The sequence below is a fragment of the Rhyacophila brunnea genome, unplaced genomic scaffold (assembly GCF_057557595.1).
Source record: "Rhyacophila brunnea isolate RB1 unplaced genomic scaffold, BYU_Rbru_1.0 scaffold_12, whole genome shotgun sequence".
Taxonomy (NCBI): domain Eukaryota; kingdom Metazoa; phylum Arthropoda; class Insecta; order Trichoptera; family Rhyacophilidae; genus Rhyacophila; species Rhyacophila brunnea.
In genome coordinates this window covers 14807642-14832351 of record NW_028232774.1, presented here as the reverse complement: position 1 = coordinate 14832351, position 24710 = coordinate 14807642, and the positions used below count along the sequence as shown (strand labels likewise).

Here is a 24710-nt window from a genome sequence, read left to right as displayed (position 1 = left end):
GAGCGACAACAGGGCTTTAGAGGCCACCACCCTATTGCGTTTATTGTCGACTGTGAGCAAACGCGGCACCCATCTTGCAGAAATATTTTTCATGCCCAATTTGTCATGTAAAATAGAAATGACGCTACCTTTTGAGATCCCTGTAACCTCAATTATCTCACTCAACTTTAATCTTCGGTCACTTAACACCATATCGTGGATTTTATTGATCATTTCTGGTGTAGTCACCTCTACAGGACGTCCTGAGCGTGGTTCATCCTTTGTTGATGTACGACCACGTTTAAATTCATTTAACCAGTTATAAATAGTTGCAAGTGAAGGAGCAGATATGCCGTGAACTAAATCCAACTCATTTTTTATTTCCTTTGCTGTTAACCCTTTTATATTAAAATGTTTAATAACAGCTCTAAACTCAATTTTCTCCATTTTCAGTTTTTCCATTTTCCACAAGCAATTTTTTTTTTTAAATGTACGAGAAACACACAACAACCCGACCGATCTGATTGAAACTTCGCAGCATACTGAATCGGTAGTGCCGCTGCATGAAAACAAACCGCTTACAGTACAATTCGCGCCACCTGTCGGCTTTTCTAAGGACTTATTGACCCACCCTCGTAATATCAGATGTGATGTTATGTTTCATGATGCTGTGTATCGTGCAATTAGCTTATTTGATGGCACCATAAAGGTTGATTTGTTTTTTATTAATTATATAATGTTTGTAGACGTTTTAAATAGGATAAATTTATAATTGTATATATTATCATATTTCTTTAATATTTACACATGCTGTCTTTTCCACTTTCTTGTCATATTAGTTGTTATTTGTAATTAAGATATTTTTATATATTTGTATGTATTATGGCGCATTGGCCAAAAGCTGTAATGCCGTAATACTCTTTTTTTTATAAATAAATAAATAAATAAGTAATTCAAAACAATTTTTTAAACCATTTGAAACTTCACAAAAAATATTCCAGCTAAATGCAGTAACTCTCTAAACGTAACCCACTGGTGTGTCAACAAAAGAAAATTCTTAATTTGTAATAAAATAATATATAAGTATACAAATCAATAAATAAATATTATATAAAATGGTAAACCAGTCCAATACCCACAGTTTTTTTCACTTCCTGAACAATTTGATATTTTTTGAGGGTTATGACAATTGGCACATCAGTTCTGAAGGCTTTTACCCACCATTTAGGGGTTACGTACTATCCTTTTTTTCAATCAAAATTAGCTGTATTTTAAGTATATTTTTACTGATACGTCACAGTATGTACCTATTCCCAATTTATCAAAATTAGCATACAGATAACCAGAAATACTGAAATAATTGTTACTTACTTATGGGTACTTCTGCTCAAAAAGAATCCGAGTAATTTAAGAGCTTGCAATCGAATGAGCTGGCTGTCGGCTGACAACAGTTTGAAGATTGTCCTCACGCCGTACTAAAAAGGTAAATGTTGTACATGCCTTGAGATATTAGTAATTGATATCGGGTGCAGACATGAAAGGGACGCGTGTTGAACAAAGCTTGCTTCGATTTTTTAAATATTACAAAAAAGCGGTAATTATGTAAATAAATCGCCGTAAGTCAAGTAATAAAATAATCAATTGAAGCAGTAAATTAAAATAATATATAATATCAGCTATAAATAATAGTGCAATTAAATCTAATAGACAGTGTATCAAAATTAAATATAGTTGAGAATTTTTTAAGTAATTTTATATGCAAAATCACTCTTACAGTAAAACCACAATGAGTGTCATTAATTCCTGAAAATTTTCAACGAGACATATGCTAAAATGTACAACTCTACTATGACAAGCAACTTTCCTATTGCCAATGTGTTATAATATAATATGAAATGACAGAGCCATAATACATAACTATACTTTGTAGCGGTAAAGAGTGGAGGTAGGCTGTAGAGATCCAACATAAATAGTGGACACCAAACTTTGTTATTATGCAAAATTATACATAATTATTACATTTTTTATAGATATCAGAATATTTTTTATCTATTATCTTTCAGCTTAGGCAGGGTTTATGTTTTACAGTAAACTGACATTTAGTGGTCATGTGAATACCATTTGTAAAAAGGTACTAAAATGTTGGGGTTTATCATGTGTATTTCCGGAAGTCTTTGCGGATGTTACAGTACTAAAACTTCTCAATAAAACTCCTTAGTTAGAAGCACACTTGAGAGTGGGTCTATTGTCTGGGCCCCGCATCAGTTGAAGTACGGCTTTATGATGGAGAGGGTCCATAAGAAATTTTTGAGTCTCTTTTACTTTTGGCTGTATAGACATTATCCGTTGCTCTATCCGACTGACTTTCTATTAGGTATGCTTACATACTGTACCTTAAAGTTTAGAAGGGTTCTTTATTTAGTTCTCCCAAGGTGCAGAACTAACCTGCCATTAGTAATGCCAATAATTGGGAAGGCAATAACTATGTTAAATCAAATCACTTCAGATATTGATATATTCCACTTACATGACAGGTGAATTTAGGTGTACGTTGTTTTATAAGTTTTTAAGATAGGATCTATCAACCTAGTTCACTCTGTGTGATTCCATGTACCTACTTTTATTTTTCTTATTTTATTATTGTATTATTTACTTAAGTACTACTATATTTTTATTTGAAAATTGTTAACACTTACTTTATGTCACGCCGTGAACGCTTTGAATTTATAATTTGTCATGGTCATTTTACTTATGTAAAATAAATAAATTTGAATTTAACTGAATTTTAAAAACTAACCAACACCATTTGCAATTTGGATACTTAGTTCAATGAAAACAAATAAGTACGTCTGACTAAGTTTAGTGTGCACTGTTTATGTCGGATCTCCACAGTCCAACCCCACTCTTTACCACTACTATACCGTCCCTTGCTGCTCGTCAAGGAAAATCTATATATATAAATGTTTCACTTTTGTCATGTGTGGTCGCTATGCACTTTCAAAGACACTTTTTTTACATTATTTAGATAGAAAGCTTGCATTTGTGGAGAAACTGTGTATTTTTCAAGGAAACCACCTAACCTAACCATAAGGGAAGTGCTTTCATAATAATAAATTTACTAGGTAACTACTCATATTTAGGACAATGCAGAGAAAAATTCAGATAATCATTAATTACTACATCAAATAGTGCATTCATTTTTGAATTGTGATTCAAACATTTGTTCAAGCACATTAAGGTCAAATAATCTTTTATATAAAATTGCAAATGTGCAAGTTAAACTAATAAAAAAATCTATTATCATGCAATAAATAATAATAAATAAAAATGTTAATTTGCTAAGTTAAAAATATGTTTATTGCGATTGACTAGTGACTTTTTTTGATCATTTTGAAGCGACTCTATTTGTGTAAAACGTTGATGACGTATTTACCAAAAGCAAAACAGAAAACATGCGATTTTGAAGAAGAAGAAGAAGACAGGATAGTAATGAGAAGAGGGAAGAATGAATGATCAAAAAAACAAAATACTTTATTACAAAATTCACCTTTACATCAAATGCTGGAACCATGGAGCTAGGATGTTCCGACATCAGAGAGATGAGCATTTGGAGTACATCATGAAGATTTTCATCCTAAAAGAAAGAGGAATACAGCGTTTTTATTAAGGCTATCATCAAAGCGGTAAAGAGACTTCCATAGTTTACACATTCACCCGGCAATGGGAAGACTAATGATATGTACCGATACTATGAAATGGAGTAACACATTTGAAGAGTAGTACATATTCTGAATTCATAGCATTTACTTTTGTTGGAATTGGATTTGAGTTCTCCTTCTAAAATGGAGAGTTCTTCATTACACAAGTTAACTCATTTACAAGTGTCAAAACCAAAAACTTAAATGGTTTGGAATTTCCTAATCATTCTGATTTACTTAATAAAACACTTGAAACACTTTAAAAAGATGGAATAAACTATTTTGAGGTGATAAATTTAATTACCTCATGCATAGTTGTCAGATAGTTCAATATGCTCTGAAGTTCATCGTCTTTTACTCCGTTTCCAATCATGATGAGCTGCTTCAAGAATAAGAGTATGTATGCTCTAATCGTGAGGATGTCTTTGTGGGCAGGTCGAGGACCTTCTGTAAGAAAGAATTTGAAACATTTGAGATTTTGTAATGGGTTCACATAAGAACATTTACAAAATATTATGTTTAGTATTAATGTCAAAATAAAATAAGCATAACTAATTCTGAAACTGAAAATAAAACTTTTTTTTGACAATAAATTTGTTACCTATTTTTAAGATACAGTACCTCTGGATTAAATGAATTCTTACCGAGTCCCTTAGGAATAATCCCGCTCTTCGGCCTGGGATTAACGACCCAGTAGTAATACTTGAGCGTGTGGACGGTCTGCAGAACAGTGCTGACTCTCCTGACGTTGCTGTAAATCTGGGTGTCGGCCAGAAAGTCCGTCGCCAGGTAGCAGTACAGCCTCGCCTGAACAGACGCCGGGGTGTGGATCCAGAGAGCAGGGTTGAACAGGACATGGTCCAGCAGCTGCCATGTGAGGAAAGAGAAGGAAAAGACCTTCGCGTTAGTATGAGACTTACTGCCCGCAGGTTTAGAGCGCATTTCCGTAATATTCAATATCGTATATTTTATATAATGCATCGAGGTGATTATTAAATTTGTGGTTACCACATGGCAGAATAAATAGAAAATTTCTAGATAATTTATAATTACTTATAAAACGACTACATTCAATTCGATTATAACAAGTCTACTTTTAATTAAATCAAGTTTAAAATACGTTCAGCCCCTCGCTGGTCAACGGAAAGTTCGGGTTTCTAAGAAAAGATGAAATTCATAGTTAATATTATTTTTTCTACATTTATTATTCTTGATTTATTATACTTATTCCACAGTTCTTATATTAGCTATACATAAGACCAGCGGCTTCATTCTGATAGATATTTCCAATTAAGGTGAATACTAAGGCCTACCAGAGACAAGTAGAGGAAAAATATGAAGATTCCATTTTGAGAATTTTTTTTGATAATTTACATTTTAAAGTGTATTAATGAATATATAAGTGTGTACATAAAAACCATACATTTTTTTAAAAAGTCAAATACATAAAATGTGAATTCATTAAAAGATTTCATCTTATTATTACCTACATATTATTTAATGTTCATTTATATTACATTAACAATTAAGTTATAACTAGTACTATATGTGGGCAATAAATATACCTAATCTAGAGGTACTACTTTGGCCTTGCTCGCTAAGTAAGGTGTGCTTTAGTTTTATTTTTATCATTCATTTTGGAACCCAGGTCTTTCATTCAAGGTTATCAAACAAAGAAATAGGTAATAGAAGTTTTGGTATAGTTTCAAGAAAAATACGGTAAATATATTATAGGTACATACCTAAAAATATATTGTACAATATTAGTTAATGTACGGCAAAATATTCAAAGTTCTAGGTACTCCACTAATTGAAAAAAACATATTTTAAACTTTAAAAAGTAAAAATATTGAAATACATAAATAATTTATGAGGTTATTACTTTTAATGGTTACTTTAATACTGTCACCCTGCACTCTGTCACATAATTACTAATATAGTAATCAGATGTTACCAGTTATCTCTGATTTAAATTATTATTCATCGAAATGAAATGGATTATATTTACGATAACACTGTATCAAGAAGTAGTGATGAATATTAGGGTTTGCAATCCCAAAATCCCGGTTAATTTATTGATTGCGAAATACCGGGATTTAATATGCTAAGATTTCTGGATTAGTTTTTTTCACAATATCACAATATTTCATGTATAGGAGATATTCCATCGGCTTTTCTTTTTTTTTAATATTAATAGAAATAGATGATCTTATCGATTTTATTTCAAAATGATTTGTAACTTAAAGAACAGCTACAAGATAGCATTATGATACCAAGAGTTTTCACAGATTGTTCAAAGTTGTAATAGTTTATTCGCGGCTTAAGCGTCGTGGGTACCAGGTTCAAATCCTGGGTCTGGAAAGTACACATATTGTTTTTCAATTTGTGTATGAGTCAGAGTATGGACCTAATAGGTTGACCAAGTGGCTGACATCCATTTCTCGTAAAAACTAAATCTGTTAATACAAACCTCCACTCTATCTCTATGTAGGCCTATATAATCTTTTTTTTTTAATATTAATAATAACCATGCTCTTGCTTTTTCGTATAAGGTGGTTGGGTGGGTTAGTTGTATTGATGTGGGGCTAATTAGGTTTCTCCATTTACATCTTTAATTTTCTTTACGGCCAGGATTAAATATTTTGTGTAGTGTTCTTGTGTTGTTCTATTGATTAGTACTTTGTGAGGCTTTTGGGGGTCAATTTCATGATTATGCTGTCTACATCGAGTCCTGAGAGTCCATCGCTCCATTTCTATTATAGGGAAGTCGTTGATGACATGCCACACAGTTTGAGATGTGTTGCCGTCACATGGACAACATATGATCTTATTAGATCGGACGTGGTCAAAGAAGATGTTTGTTTTTATATTTTAGAAGTCAAAATGGTGCCGATTATTCCACTTCTTCCCGTGCACAAGAAGCACGACGTGCACGACGATGTTTGAATCGTATCGGGAAAAAATTCTATACTGTAATCCCGGCATTGGAGATTATCTACGTGGCTATATCCCTAGTGGGTGCTCGCCACGTGTAAAAGAGGAAAATGTATGACTGAAATCACATTTAGTTACGGTGAAGATTTATGCGAAATCACGTAACATTGTAAGACTAGACAGACGCCCCTCCGTTCGAAGATATGGCGTCGCATAAACCAGAACTTAAATCCGTTTAAATAACATAGTGTATCAAAGCTTTAGTCGGAATACTAATTTACGACTTGAAAAGGGTATGGAATTGAATTGAAATGGTATAAAAACACATTCGTGTTTATTTTACATTTTATATCGGGCTTATAAAGTAGAAAGCTGAATTACGCAAGAAAAATATAACATAGTTATGTAAATAAAATAATTAAAACGGAAATCTAAAAACGTACTTATAAAAATGAAAAATTAACCGAAGACCTGGCTAGAATTGAGATATTGATGATTTAACTAAGTAATATAAGTGAACCAGTGAATGAGTTAAGTAAATCGACGTAAAGATTAAATTCTAAGTATTGAACACACATAATTTTGAAAACACTTACGTGAAAATATTATAACCAATAGAAAAAATCTGTTTGAAAAAGGCATCGAACCTGTTAATTTGTCGCAATTAAGTACGATGCCTTTAGCATTGTGGTCAATGTGCACGGGCACACGAAACCCAAGAGATGCAGGTTCGATTCCTGCGGGGTGGTGTCTTACTTTTTTCAAAAATATTTTTCCTATCGGTTATAATACATTTTCTATTAAAAATTATGTATATTCAATACTTAGAATATTACATTCTTAAATCTTGTGAATTATTCGTCGAATAAAAACAAAAATATTAGGTAAGTACATTACAGGACATTGACATGCCAATGGTGTAACTACGATTTTTTTTTAAATTCATGACAGATTGGAAAAAACACTTTTCTTCTCGACAATTAATTTATTTTTCTAGCCCTGATCTTTGGGCTAGGGACCTTATTTTTTTGACCATATCCGATCCTAATAGGATCATAAGGGCCTCCACAGAGTGGAGGTTTGTATTAATAGATTTTTGTTTTTACGATAAATGGATGTTAGCCACTTGCTAAATCTATTAGAACCATTCACTGACTCAAATACAAATTGAAAATAATATGACGTGTATTTGACAAACACAGGATATGAAAGTCTTTATTTTAATATGCATTGGTAAAATGAGGGTCTAGGACCCCGCTTCATGCAATCATACATAGTTTTGAATTAAACACGATTGGTTTTTATATTTCATAAGTATATAAAAAATGTAAAATATTGTAAAAAGATTCGTACATACGAAATGCAAAAACAGGCGATAAAAATTTAGATGAGTAATTTTAATAAAACGAAATATTTTAAATATTTAATTTTATGTTATAATATCATAACTTATAACACCGAATAGGGGCCAAAATACCATACCATGCACAACGACATACAATAATATAATCATGTAGGTAAATGATATGAGAGTTATCAATAATAAATTGGCAAATTTGCATAAAAGATAATTTCATAGTGGCAAAATGATGAATGAATGAAGTATTCTGACGACAAATAAATTTTGTACCTGACAAATAAGGAAAATAGTCTACGAAGTTTATCAGAAAATGAGATTTATAACTCGTAAATTATTAAACATGAAACTCGTCACACAAAACAAGCATATATTAAGAATAAAATATACATTATTTATAAGGAATATTTTCGGGACTATTCTATCTATACACAAGGTGGCTATCGCTGACTAAAGTGATAAATATTATCACTTTATCATATTTATGTATTGAGGTATTATAATTGTTACAATAAGTTAACCGTCTAAACCAGCGATACTCAACCAGCGGCCCGCGGGCCGCATGCGGCCCTTTAAGCTTTTATGTGCGGCCCGAAAAACATTTATTATCAGGAATTTCGTATATCTTGAGATTCGTTTCGACTTTGACGCACAGATAGTGACACCCGAAGAGGATTGTCATTATGGTCCACATCAGATCTGGTATAAGAGTGTTGCTATTGCACACGATTAATTTAAAAAAACACGCATAATTTTTAAAATCTCAAAAATGTTTTGTAAAAAAGGGGGGGTTTCATGATTTTTTCGTCACACCAGTAGTGATGCTGCCCGCGATACTTTACAAATATAATATGTATTTGGCCCGAAGAAAAAAAAGGTTGAGTATCATTGGTCTAAACTGACAAAACTGTCTAATCTCGCTCTAAAAGCACTTTATGACAGTTTAGACTTTAGACGGTTAACCTATTGCATTCACCGCCTCAATACATAAATAATATGATAAACTACCGTCAATAGCCGCTTGTGTATATAATAGCTTCGATAACCGATTTCGGTCACTAATGACGTTGTTAGTTATAAAACTATCGTTTAACTGCCTAGTAGGTAGACATCTAACTAAATTATAAAATATTTTGTTTAAATTTATTTAATATTAAGTACCTATAGATTTTCACGAAAGGTGACATGAAAAGTTTTAATTTTTTTTAAATATTAGATACTTACCTATAAATCATCGATAACTGATTCGACAATAAAGATACGTTTGACATAACGTTTTTGTACGTTCTTAATTCAAATAAAAATATACTTATTCACGAGATAAAATTTCATTATGAATTATACGCATTAGCTCAAGATTTGAAAAACTGTAAAAACAACATTGACATAAAATATTAAATAAAAATATAAAGAATGGCAATAGGTAGGTAGCGTAAAAAGTGAAGCACAAATAAGTAAGTATAGAATTGATAATATCGGAATAAAAAATTGAATAATTTCCACAATATTAATAAACGATTAATTTACGCTTGAATTGATGTCGAAGCGAGAGCTGAAATAATACCGCCGGATAAACGATACTGCATTATTATTTTTAATAATTGTAAGTATTTTTAAAATATCCGAACAGGCATCATGCAAATTAACCACAGTCGCAAAATATACATACATTGAATAATTTCGAAACATGCGCACTAAACCTGCAACAGAATAAATAATATGTAAAAGGCACAGGGGTAATAAATTATGAAATTATTTGTATGCCCAATGTCAATATTTTGCGTTCGCATCAAAGACTTTCTATTTACTTGTTTCAATAATTACAATTTGTTGATAAACAAAACATGTCGTTTTCAATTTATTGATTGGTGGCATCACACAGTTGATTTAAAATACTATAATACATATTGTCACCTTAATGCTACAACTAGATAACTCTGATTTGGTCATTGTTGGGAAAATGAAATTTAAACTTTACTTGATTAACATAAATCTAGGCTATAATTATGATTAAAAATAAAAATGGAATATTGTGAATGTCTAATTGAGAACAATTAAATAATGTTCAATTGTATAAAAAAATATTGCAGATATATTCTTTTAATTACTTAATACATTTATGGTTTTAAAGTTATCTAATATATTCAAACACAAAATTAATAAAATTCCCATTAACTTCTGACTTACCTAGTTTTATTATTTCACAGAGAAAGAAATTTAGAATCATATTCAATAGCTATCTCAAAAACAGTGAAAATCGAGTTATCTAGTTGTAGTATTGAGGTGACGACATTATATTTCCCGCGCGTTTATGTAATATTAAATTTGAGACACGTATTTGAGACAAAATTTATACGACATCATGATTATTTTCATAAATTGATGGGATATCGAATATATTAATATTTGATATTGTCTGTCTTACAGATTAAATCCATGTTGTAATGGCACATTTACATTGTACATCATAAATAACCAAATTTTATACATTATTGTTTTATTTACATTTTTAATGGTAATGTAATAAGAATGCTTATAAATAATCAACTGTAATCTTTAATAGTTTACGGATAAAAAAAAAATCATTTTCTAATTGTCTTCGATAAACAAATATAACGTTGTGCATACAAATAACAACAAAATTGACAATTTATTAGAAAGTAATTATTAACAATAAAGGTTTGAACTATATAATTAGGCAGGTACATAAATATTGATAAAGATCAAAGATGACGAATTATCTTCCAAATGGAGCGTTCTGTGTTTTTGTTTGTGATAAGTGTCATTTTCTATGCAAGAAACAATGAGTTTCATTTTCCATTTTCAGAGGTTATGATGTTAAAAAACCGGGTCTTTTTTTATGCTTCATTTTCATAATTTTAAAACTCCATCTTTATATAAGAAAGTTTTCATCAACATCTTTGATAAAATAATTGGAACAATAAAATTTACTTATTTCCCGTTTACATTGATTAAAAGTCGATATACATAATCTACACTAAAAAGTTTGATAATCATAATGCATTAAAATGCCAAAGTAAATAATATCTAGTAAATAGCAAAAGAATTAACACAAAAAATCAACTTTAATTTAACGACTTACTAATCTTCACCCCGTTCGTATATATTTGGTAAGACAATACAGACGTCTTTTGAATTGTTATCATTTATAAAAAATGTGTAAATTATGGCGTCTCTACAATTGACACTTTTATTCATAAGGCCCACATGATGCGGCGTGACGAGGTACGAAATCCACGAGCGGATTCCGAGACATTGCTCAAAGAACATAAAAATTAGACGCTCCCGTACCGCACATATTGGTATCGAATAAAATGCTTGCCTTTCATCATCTCAAAAAGTAAATCGAAGGCAAATTAAAAATAAGTCTATTTGGAAACCGATTACGAAGAATCAATTGGCGAAAAATTCAGACTGATAGGATAATCAAAAAATATTGGAATTAGCCAGGTGGACCTTTTCAATTAGAAAACATTGTATTTTAATACCCGCGCTGTATTCTGTAGGTTTTGAATCTCATATACTGCCATTAATTGGACCATCTTTACTGCCGGAGTTATAATTTGCTACATGCGATCGCAACTTTTGATGTTACCACCCTTAAGTTAAGATAGAACTGGGGTGATGACGTACTTACCAGCAAAATCCAAATACCTAAATAAATATATTAAAGAAAAGAGAGGAGTAAAATAGGTACATGCTGGATTCATTAAAATGTAAACTATGAATCAATAAATTACTACAATAATATGGTAGATAAACCCATTCAACAATAATTCCTAAAATAAACCAATTTGAAAAATTTTAGTTAACAAAAAACTATGGATTATTTATTATGTATGGAAAAATTTTCTAATTACAACAAATATAATTAAAATATAAAGCATTCGAGACATTAACGCGAAAATAATGTATGTAAACGTTAATACGTACCTACAACTAAGTTCGGCAATTCAAAGGATACATCAGTGAATAACTGGTCGCATTGCACAATTTTACTTGTTATGCTTATATTGAAATAGCAAAATTTTGAAAATATATTCTTCCTAATATACATACTTTTTTTTCAATCATGTTAGGCTATATTATGTTATATATATAGGTACTATCTATGAAAACCTAGCAGGTTAAAATACATTTTTATCTTTATTTAAATAATATGTATTTTTATCACTGTGATATATTATACAAAATGAACAAATTTAATTAAACTAAAGGACAAAATATATGGTTACGTTATGCCGCGTTCTCACGTGGCGATTTTTGTCGGTCAACTATCCGTTGAATATTGAATGTTGAATAATAAATGTCAATGAGTGTTCCCTCGTATCGATTTACGTTGAACGTTGTTCGGAATCAAGAAGGCAAGAGAAACAAATAAGTTTGACGTACCCAGGGCTCGAAATGGACCGTAGCACACCGGAGCGCCGTTCCTGTATCTGAAATCGGTAAAATTATCGCTCCGCCTCGTGGAAAAATAATTTGACTATCTTAGCTGGACAGGCCATATAATAGAAAATCTAACACACTTATTTTTATGAAATACACATAAAATTGTAAATTTTTCCATTTCGAGCGCTGGACGTACCGATGCAAGTTGTTATCACCAGGAAACAACTTGACTCGAATCTTGAACGACTTAAGTAGAAAGAACCTTAAATTCGTTCGATTAAACTTACAAGTTGATCAATTTTGATGAAATGTGACGTTTAACTGATATACAATAGAGGTACTGTATAGGTTAGGTATCTATTTAAAACAATAGATATAAAATGTCAGTTTTCGGCAATCTATGCGGGTGGACTTTTATGGTGAAGAAGAAATAGTAGAAGTTATGAGGAATATAAATGGTCGACGATGTAAGTAAGTACTGATTAATCAGTCATTGCGATCGGTTATTCACTGATGTCTAAAATAAGTAATTACGAGGCCAAGATTATTCTAAAATTCAATATACAAACCTCTTCACTGACAATCCCACTCACTTGTTTCAGGAGAAGTTCAGAATTGGCACTGAGGCAAGTCACCAAGTGCTTCGTCAGCTGTAGGAAGCCGTTGAGGAGTTCCGCGGTCAGGTGGTCTCTGGAGCACCGCTGAAGCATGAACGAGATGACGAGGAACCCGCGGCATTGGATCATGTGCTGCTGGACCGTCTGCGAGGACTCGACCAGAGAGCAGATGAAACCTAGTAGCTTGGAGCTGTGGGAAATTAGTTTGTGGATTAAATTAGTACTTTCTACTTACTTACTCTTTTAATATTTATAACAGAATAAAGAACATTATATAATTTAGAAAAACACTTTCTTATCACCAATAGAAAAAATCTTTTTTGAAAAAAGTAAGCCACCCGGCCGGGAATCGAACCCTGCATCTCCACGGGTAAACGCCCCAATCGTCGCATTTATCCAATATGCTACGGTGTGACATACTAATAGCGACAAATTTTCACTATTGGCCATTTTAATACCAACTCATCAGCGCTCTTCGAAATCAAGCTATTTTGGCAATCGATTTTTGTTTCTTAAATCGATGTAGGTAACTATTTACTATTACTTTTGATAACTAACCGACGTCGTGGAATTTCTCCAATATTTTTTTAGAAGTCACTACTTGCACTTGCTAATAATTTACAATTAACTATTTCTTTTATTCAAACGAATAATTCACAAGATTTAAGAATATATCATTCTGATTATTGAACATTATATAATTTAGAAAAACACTTTCTGAGAGAGTATATTATCACCAATAGAAAAAATCTTTTTTGAAAAAAGTAAGCCACCCGGCCGGGAATCGAACCCTGCATCTCCACGGGTAAGCGCCCCAATCGTCGCAAAGTATTGGAGAAATTCCGAAAAAGTGTTTTTCTAAATTATATAATGTTCAATAATCAGAATGATATATTCTTAAATCTTGTGAATTATTCGTTTGAATAAAAGAAATAGTTAACAGAATAAAGATTTAAATTGTTCTAAATTTGAAAATATATATATATATATATTACCATAGCATCGGATCTCTTTTCGCTTCACCAGGAGATGCGCAGTCGTATGGCATATCCAGTTGTGAAAAAAGAGGGAAGAGTACTTGAATCCCTCCAATAGAATTCAAAGTGCTGTGTATTGAGTGTGTTATAACAGCTTTCACATCCTAAAAGAAATATTATTATGTCATTGAAAAGTAATAATATGTCAATAAACTAAAAACCCTTAGAAGTTTTTCTCACAAGTTCCAGATGCAATGGCTTCCCATAATGCATTACGATTGTTAATCATTAATTTGATTATCTTACATATTATTATAGTTTATACTAATTACTTAGATGTCTATAGATATATAACGCACAAGAAAGTAAAAAGAATATTGACAGACATAAATGAAATCAATAAAGTAACAATAAAAAAATATAATCAAACAATTACGACATCTATTTATTCAATAGAACGTGAGTAAACGAAGTGAATTCCATTATCCAATCTCTTTTATTTGGACTGTCAAAAGAACAGTTGGATTTTATTTAATTAAAGTCAACGTAAAACTAGTTAAAAATATATATATACGTCTCTTCTGTAGTCTAAAACAGTATTCAACCAATTCAAGTGTTTAATATAATTATATAAAATATACAATTATTAATGAAACGAAAAAAAAATAGTCTCATCGTATTAACGTATTTATGATTCACAGCGCTCGAAATTGCGTTCCGATTGAATGATTAGGAAAATAATTAAATTAATTATGTAACATTACATTTATGACATCGTCAAAGTATGCATTGAACGATTGAAAATAATACATTTTATTTAAGGCTCCTCAGTTGAGGCATGGTCTAAAAATATCCTGGCTTGGCGATGCGCGGATTGCGTGTCGCGGGTGCAAATGACGCATGCCGAACGAAATATAATTTGTCATATAAATCCAACATGCGTCCATTTAATGTTCTATTAGTAACAATAATGATATATTCATTGACATGTTTCTTTTTCAAGTAAATGGGTAACGTATTTAGTCATCTTTACACGATTTAAGAATTAATACTCCTGTCGCCATCACGAAACAAAATTGACGTATTCACACCTCGACGTTCGGTCTCCGAGTGCCAGCGAGTCCAAAATTTCGTCGCGCCTATAGTTGAAAATTATTTGCCGTTTCACTGAAGTATCAAGTATAACACAATGAAATCTGGTGGGGCCAGAGACACCATGAATAGGTTATGAACGGTGGATAAAGACATACTTGAGAAAAATATAAACTTTGTCTGCCCTAATAATTTATCTTCGGTAGATATGCATATCAGAAATTTAAAAATCATTATTGCATTTATTTCTACAAGGCAGGCATACAATAAAAAAACGAATACCTAATCTCCAACAAGAAGATTTAGGCAAAAGCCGAAAGGCGCTGTTGTCGACTAAATGGGAGGAGTTTGTTAGTTTATAATGGAATTCAGGTAAAAAATGGAGGAGCTTGTTAGTTCACAGTTTTAACGCGTAGCCAATGAGATGTTGTTCGAGTATAGTTTTAAATATTTTTGGAAAATCATCGAGCAATCCGATTCGTAAAATCCTCCATTTTGAGTGCTGGATTCACATCTAATTATACCATCGAAATATTTATAAAGATGCGGTAGGGTAAGACACATACTTACTTATTTCAATGTTCATTATCAAGTTAGGTTAGGTTAGATTAGGAATGCATTGATATCGGAAACTATTATGGGTTCAAAATGGCATACCTGTAGCATGAGTGCATGAGGCGTGTGGACAAAGTACGATATGTTTCCTTTAGGTGCACTTTGAAGACATAGCTGGCTATCTGTAGCGACCGGATTGTACATGAATACAATCGCCGCTGATAGTTTTCCATCATACAGAACCTAAACAAAAAACAAATACATGAAAAAAAAATTGTCGAATTCAATTGAATGTAGGATTCGTTTCGTGACAACCCTGCACGAATAAATCAGTGAAAAAAGTTACCGGACTAAATTATGTTAATAGACTCATTTGAAATTCGCACAAGGGCTGTCACTTAATGAGATATTTTACATTTTTTCACTTTTTTTTATAAATGGAGATGATATTATTTATTATGATTAAAATTGCAAAACAGTCAGTGAGATATTTTTTTTAATATAATAAAAAAAGTTAGACACATTTTATAACTGAATTACGGTGGCGTAAAAGATTTGACGTTTATTATTTTATAACGTTACAAATACAATCATGCTGTTAGTAAAAAAAATATTGTTTACATATTGATGTTCTGTATCTGACATTCAACATTTTTGACAGGAGGGAGCTAAAATGTTATAAAAAACAAAAATACACTTTCCCTTAAAAATAAACGCCCATTTTTTTTACTAAGCGTATTTATGATTTTTATAACATTTTAGCTCCCTCCTGTCAAAAATGTTGAATGTCAGATACGAAGTGTCAATGTCAGAAAATCGATATTATACACTTAATAATGGCAAAATAATATTGAAATTAATTTTATGATGCTCGTAATAGAACATGAATTGAATTTAATTATCGTCGGTATAAGTTGATCGTAGTTTGTCATTCGTGACGTCACTGCTTCGGCGAGATAATGATTTCCAAGACGTTGGCCAAACTTGAAAAGTAAGGACTCGAGTCGGGCTCCCTCGAGCGAGCAAGCGTTGGCCATTGTTCCCGACGTCTAAATGGAGCTTAATCCGCGCCTCGCCGAACTTTCAAAACTAAGCGGAATTGAATTACACGCTAACATTATCTCGTTAATTACTACTGAGATCGCACGGCAGTCGACCCACACCTTCACGACATTCTGAGCGCCTGATACTTATTATTGATCGATTAATTGATTTAGTGAATATTTAGTTGAAGCCCATTAATATTACGAGAAACAAATTGACATTTATTCAATAATTAATGAAATCATCAAACGGTCGTATAGAAATAAAGATTTTGTTAGGATTCTACAGTAACAATAAAATCATAGCATTACATTCTATCAAAAAATGTGACAATATAATTTACGCTATTGCATCATTCTGTGAGCCTGATACTTGATTTATTAAGAAATCATACATCAATGATATCGAAAAGTTAAAATTCATGCCAATAAGCAAAATACGTTCATATTAAAACCAAAATAAAATTTATGTCAAAAAGGAAGACACTGAATATCTTTATGTGAGCGAACAATTATAGTGGTACATGATCATACTGTTCCAAAGTAAATCAATAAGAATTTTGTAGGACCCCAATAATTAACGTAATCCGCGGGTCTATTCAATACGCAAGGCCGTTAAAGTGATAAAAGTGATAGTATTTACGACTAACTAGGGTAGGTTTGTATGGAGTTATTAGCACTTATTGTAAAAATTACAATAAATTCTTTGGTATTTTTACAGTGCTATTTCAGTGATATTTTAACAGTGCATCTCTTGGCTGTGATAAAATTTAGAGCGAGAGAGAGATAGTTTTCACGGATGAGACTGCTTACTTATTTATTACTTACTAATTACTTACTTATTGTAACAATTATAATACCTCACTCAATACATAATGTACCTATGTAATAAATACTATCACTTTATCACTTTAGCGGCCTTGTATATAGAATAGACTCGCTGAGTACTTATAAAAGCGTCATTAAATATGTTGATATTATTTTAAAAAAACTTTTTAAATTTGACATTTTTGATACTTATCTCTTTTTAAATAGGTACTATGTAATAAAAATCTCTCCCACACACACTTAATTATATACTAATTTTGTATTAAATTATTTTTTACTGTAGACTGAATTTATTTTGTACTATATGTAAACATGTAGAACTTTTTCGATAGGTTATATTTAAGTACACAGATAAAAAATAAATAGGCGATAAAAAGAAATAAATTATATCTAATAATAGGTACATTATGACTATATAATATATAGGTATATATGGGAGGTAGATTATATTTATAGATATGGGAAGTATATAATATTTAAACAATGTAAAGGATCACATTGGGTTACTTACCTTAATTTTAGTATAACGTATAAACAACCCAAAACACAGAAGACAGAAATAAACTAATACACGAGACAATACAACGATTAATAAAAGACGTGCACAAAGTTAGTAACAAATTTAAAACGATAAAAAAGTGTATTTTGATCAACGAGGTCGACCCCTGCTTCTCTGTTGAGTAGTATAGAATATAATATTTTAGTCTTAAAAGTGTCACGATTTTAAAATAAAGGACCTGGATGACATGCACGAAGCAATAAAAGATTATTGTGTAATCGCGGATCACAATATATCCCAAGTATATTAGGTGTTATAATAAAACCACATGGTATTATTTAAGTTGCGCAGATACAATTTTTTTTCGTGCGCAAGAAGTAGGCAGGGCTAATTTATTATTATATTAAAAGTACATACTACATGGTATAGTGCAGGCATGTCCTACGAATTCTATTCGAATGTCCATAAATTTAGTCCTGAAAATGTTACAAGCGTTTACACACTTGTGATAATATATAATGATTTCATTAATACGTTGAAAAGGAATCATTTCTTAAAAGTTGTGTTCAAATTATACATTAGAAAGCCCGCGTGGCCTCATCGTATCACTTGATTTGTATTTAATTACTGCCAACTGTAGGAGCGAAAGAAACAGATGACATGAATCGAAGTGCTTTAAAACTGAGGCGAAGTTTAATCCTACAGTCACGCAGTAGGCTCTTTCCACGGTAGGTGACGATTAGTACAATGAATGTCTAAAAGAAGACTTATATTTTTTATGACAAATGAGAAATTGAGTATTTTTTATGATTGTGAAAGATGTGTGTTATTGTGTCTTCAACCATATATACGGTACACTATTTGAGAAACACCTGTTAGGAGAAAATGGCTGTCAAAGTTTTTGAATACCAATAAGAGAATATTTAGATATTTTTATAAATGTATATGTAAATATATTAACATTTTATCCAAAATTATAAAGAACCACCTTAAATTCCCTCCCATATTTAAATTAAAACAATTTATGTAATAAAGTGTAGCATTGCACTAAAACAATTATTATACTCCTTTGATATTCATGTTGATGTCATACTAATTTATCTGAAATATTATGGTAAAATAAGTCTATAAATAATTACAAAATAAAAATAACTTTTTATATACAAAGTTTTTAAATTTTCTGTTGAATCATATAAACTTGACTTGACTAGCTTACAAGAAATGAAAATATAATTAATATTAAATTCTACAGGTTTTTTTAAAAAGGTTTGTCGATAGCTATTTCGGTTGTAACACCATTATCAAGACTATTCAGATAGGCCGTTTGCCTTTGCTTAAATACTATACGTGTATAGATAGAGACAGAATACATTTTCTTATTCGTTCCAGCAATATTATGAATTTTTACATTATTATTAATTGTAATATTATTAATACTTTGAAAACCCTAAGTGGGTTTTTTAAAATGGATATCGAAATTTTCAAAATTTATCAAAATTACAGTATTCGATGGTTATTTATTGACATTATTGATCAATTAAAATATTATTAGTATAATTGTCTTAATCGTGTGTTTAGATTATATTTAATAGTGGCGACGAATACATTACCAAATTTTCATTAATTATGTCATTACTTTTGGATAATTCGCGATTAATCGTCAAGTCAAGTAAATTTAATTTTAAACCTTTATTACATATATGCAAACATTGTGGCGTTTCATTGTTACTGATGCTATGCGAGTTTGATATCAAATGTTTAGCAAACTGAGAATCTGTTTTACCATTCTTAAAAGACCGGAGGTGCTCTTCAAAACGAGTTTTTATTGACCTGCCAGATTGACCAATGTAGCATAGACTACATGTGCCACATGTTATTTTATAAACTCCGCTTTTCTCCAGTTTGTTGATTTTATCTTTACTATTTTTTAAGTTTAATCCTAGATTATTATTAGCTTTGAATGCTACGTTAACGCTATGTTTAATTTCTTGATAAATTTTGTCTGAAATAATGCCGTGATAACCTATGGACTTGTAATAACGATCCCACAGTTGCCATCTAAGAAACAACTGGAATTACTAGCAATTGACACTGAAATGGCATTAGCTAGAGCTGATAACAATAAATTACTTAAACATACAACAGCTAAAATGATTTCGGATGCATTGCACACGAAGAAACGCGTGGTCAATAATGACGAAATTTCACATCTTAAATCTATTAAAAATAAAGTTAAAGATTACGACTTGGTGATCACCAAGGCAGATAAAGGCAACTCCGTTGTAATTATAAACAGAGCAGATTATTTAGAAAAAGTTAATAACGTGAGTTTGTTAAACTCAATAAAGACCCTACGTCTAAAATCGCATCTAAAGTTAAAACATTAATAAATGATTGCACTATCACTTTCCCCACCGAAGCTATCAAACGTAGTGTTACTCTTATGAATCCTATGGCACCCTTATTATATGGTCAACCGAAGATACATAAGACTAATATTCCTATTAGGCCCGTGGTATCATATACGAATACGCCAACAGTCAAATTAGCATATTATATTAATAAAATTTTTAAACATCTAACAAATTTCAAAGCCAAAAGAAGCGTAGAAAATTCAGTTGACTTAATTAATAAAATAAATACCATAGATTTACCTAGCAACTGTAAGCTGGTATCATTAGATGTAACCAGTTTATTTACTAATATTCCAGTTAAAGAATGTTTAGAAATAGTGTACGAAAAACTAGAAAAAGCTAAAGTACACCCATTTGAGTTAGAAGAAATTTATTCTTTAATGAAATTATGTGTAGAAAATAACTATTTCTCATTTAATTCAGAGTTTTATAATCAACTTGACGGAGTCCCTATGGGGTCTCCTTTAAGTCCTTTGCTCGCAGAACTTTTTATGGACAAATTCGAATCGGAATCACTTAAAATAGACTCAGTAGCTGACATATTATATTACCATAGATACGTAGATATTTTGATTTGCTGGAAAGGAACTGACCGTCAACTTAACTCGTTCGTCAAAAGGGCTAACGCATTGCACTGTAATATTATATTCACGGTCGAAGTAGAGATAGAAAACAGAATTAATTTTCTAGACCTCACTATTCAGAGGGTTAATAATAAACATAACTTCAAAATATATAGAAAACCCACCTATACTGAAACTACTATACATAAAGGATCGCAACATCCATGGATTCATAAGTTGGCGGCATACCATGCCATGATACACAGGCTAGTTAGCGTGCCCATGAATAAATTAGATTTTGAGGATGAACTACATACCATTAAACAAATAGCCTTAAGTAATGGATATGAAACATCAATGGTAGATAAAATATTATATAAAAAACAACTTAAATTAGCTAGATCAACAATATACCCTAACGTTAAAGATTCAAATCGTTATTACAAGTCCATTGGTTATCACGGCATTATTTCAGACAAAATTTATCAAGAAATTAAACATAGCGTTAACGTAGCATTCAAAGCGAATAATAATCTAGGATTAAACTTAAAAAATAGTAAAGATAAAATCAACAAACTGGAGAAAAGCGGAGTTTATAAAATAACATGTGGCACATGTAGTCTATGCTACATTGGTCAATCTGGCAGGTCAATAAAAACTCGTTTTGAAGAGCACCTCCGGTCTTTTAAGAATGGTAAAACAGATTCTCAGTTTGCTAAACATTTGATATCAAACTCGCATAGCATCAGTAACAATGAAACGCCACAATGTTTGCATATATGTAATAAAGGTTTAAAATTAAATTTACTTGAACAGTTAGAAATTAATCGCGAATTATCCAAAAGTAATGACATAATTAATGAAAATTTGGTAATGTATTCGTCGCCACTATTAAATATAATCTAAACACACGATTAAGACAATTATACTAATAATATTTTAATTGATCAATAATGTCAATAAATAACCATCGAATACTGTAATTTTGATAAATTTTGAAAATTTCGATATCCATTTTAAAAAACCTACTTAGGGTTTTCAAAGTATTAATAATATTAAAATTAATAATAATGTAAAAATTCATAATATTGCTGGAACGAATAAGAAAATGTATTCTGTCTCTATCTATACACGTATAGTATTTAAGCAAAGGCAAACGGCCTATCTGAATAGTCTTGATAATGGTGTTACAACCGAAATAGCTATCGACAAACCTTTTTAAAAAAACCTGTAGAATTTAATATTAATTATATTTTCATTTCTTGTAAAATGGAATTCTACCAAGTAAATGCTAACTCAATTAATTGACTAGCTTAAACGATCAACAAAAAATGTACTTGATAGAAATAATACTGAAATGTCATATTGATTTCCATAGTAACGCACGTATATATTAATATTAATAATTTAGTTGCTAGGACCCACTTAGCAACCAATAATAGTTTTACTTTTTAGGGATTTCTTCCGAAATAACTTTTCATACAAAACAGAATTAACTGAAAATGAAATCAATTCTACTTAAAGATGGCTAAAAGTATTAAAAAATGCATTGGCATCGTATTCTGATATATTCTAAAAGTTTCAAATGTCTATCTAGTCGGAAAGTTAGTTAAAAATCGATTGCAAGATTTGTACCGGACAAATAAGAATATGAGCTAAGAAAAACGTTGTAAAATAGTGCAGCCTTGCTCATAAACTTCAACTGATTCTCCATATTTTGTCAAACCTGACATTTTACTACATAAGGCAGCGATATAATACGTTTGTTCAAATAAACTAATGACGATAATTATGTCACAGTGCCACAATATGCCTGCCGTGAAGTAGACATAGCGAGCTTTTGGTTCAGGCGAAAGTGTTCAATAATGGTTTATTTTAATTAGATAAATTATTAATCGAAAACTGTGGTTTTTGTAACTAAAATAAACAAAAATATACATAACGTTTCGCTATACGATATTAATAACGTACGCATGTAGTTATTATCTGGGTATGATATGATGGGAAAAGCGTAGGTACGTTATATAAGCCGAAATAGTAATTTCACAGGTAAATTTGATTAACAATTTAATCTGTTCGAAGCGCGAGCATTAATGGTACTGGATAATTGTTATCCATCACAAGGTTGGTAATGTGTCATGGAATAATTGCACGATTTTTCGTGTAACATTAATTACCATTAAAAGGTAATGAGGGATGGTTGTATGAAAAAATGATTGCCAAAATCATATCCCAGAATTTTCCATAAAACTGATTTTACTTCAAATTAAGAAGTTTAGTAGTTTATCTTTACTTATGTACATAGGTACGCGAAGCTTCAGTGGTGAAGACTCCATACTAGGCGATTATTTAAAACCTACCCTTCATAAAAATAAACTTTAATTGCGTATTAAGATATTTAAATATGTAATAACTTCGTTATTTTATAATTTATCAACGACATTTGTCTCCAGGTATGTTTATAAATGGTTATTTCATCAACTAGACCAGTGCTTCTAAAAAAAAATTATACCACGGCCCCCGAAATCAGAAAAAAAATCCAAGAATTCCTCCCCAAGAATTTTAGTCTTTATGCGTCAATTACATTGATTGAATTACATTATTGATATAAAGTCGCCCCGTATAATCATCGAACAAGCTAACATGTTCGATGATTACACTGGGCGACTTTACAGGCAGATTATAAATTCCCAACAAACATCTCGTAAAGAAGCTCAATGTAATTGACGCATTAGTGACTAACAGTACTTTATTTACCATTAATTATTATTATATATACAGTTTTATCATGATTTTAAAAATTATGGTGGATCTATGCCTTTTGGTGTCGCCAAAAGTTCCCTACAGAAAAGCAAATCGTCATGAATTTGGGATTCACACTGATATCTTACAAAAACCATTAACTATGCGTAGTTTGTAATATCATTAGATTCATCGAGTTAGATTGCAAAGAAGTTGCTCTGTTTAATGCGAGATATTAATCACGTTTTTATGATTTTTTTCTTCGTATAATGAAATATTTCAAGGCTCCATGGCAGGAGGTCTAGGCCCCCTCAGCTTGAGAAACACTGAACTAGACGACACGTAACACTTCCACTAATACATAACGAGCTATAACACAAACGCAATCTAACAAAGGCTTTAACTGATTTCGTACATTTCACGCATACAACACACACAAACAATTACACAAGTAAAAAATACACACACAAAATGTTAAAACCTTAGGCTATAGATATAAAAGCCTGAGATGTTTACAGTGATGTATAATATATTCATTATTTTTTTCAACTATTATGTATGATGCAAAACGCTTGGACAAAACGCTAAATTACCAAAACAGTAGATTTTTAGGCTGAGTTTAAATCGCGACAGGGGAATGCTTTTCTATAATTTATTTAAGTGCCAGTTGTCTTTTTTCGTGAAATAACCATTCTAAAAATACAATATTTTCTGTGCAGTAAAATAATGAAGATGAATGACCTATAAAAATATTACTATCGTAGGACTTTCTTTCAGTTACCGATTACAGCCTAACTACCTTCAACAGGCACCCTTCGCCACAACCAGGCATATACATTAAACAATCTAAAAGTATGTAATTATCATGGGTCCGACAAAACAACGTGGATTAATATGACTGTAGGTTTCGACTTTAATTTCGGTATAATCATGGCTTTTCATTAGAGCTATTTTGCGCTCGCCCGGAAAAGCGGAAAAATATACGCATCGGCCTCCGCT

At 31.2% G+C, this 24710-nt stretch overlaps 1 protein-coding gene across 4 annotated transcripts in view; it reads right to left on the bottom strand.

Annotated features, from left to right (window-relative positions):
- Nucleotides 1–24710, bottom strand: part of rg (A kinase anchor protein rugose) — a 684927-nt gene that overhangs the window by 384963 nt on the left and 275254 nt on the right. For 2 of the 4 annotated variants that reach the window (XM_085960838.1, XM_085960840.1), the window contains 7 exons: nt 15725–15865; nt 13994–14139; nt 12975–13188; nt 4322–4544; nt 3982–4124; nt 3527–3613; nt 1351–1454 (listed from right to left, as the gene is read on the bottom strand). In XM_085960838.1, coding sequence (XP_085816964.1) covers nt 1351–1454; nt 3527–3613; nt 3982–4124; nt 4322–4544; nt 12975–13188; nt 13994–14139; nt 15725–15865 — 1058 coding nt within the window. The remainder of the gene's footprint in view (nt 1–1350; nt 1455–3526; nt 3614–3981; nt 4125–4321; nt 4545–12974; nt 13189–13993; nt 14140–15724; nt 15866–24710) is intronic. The other 2 variants (XM_085960839.1, XM_085960841.1) reach the window with 1 other exon arrangement.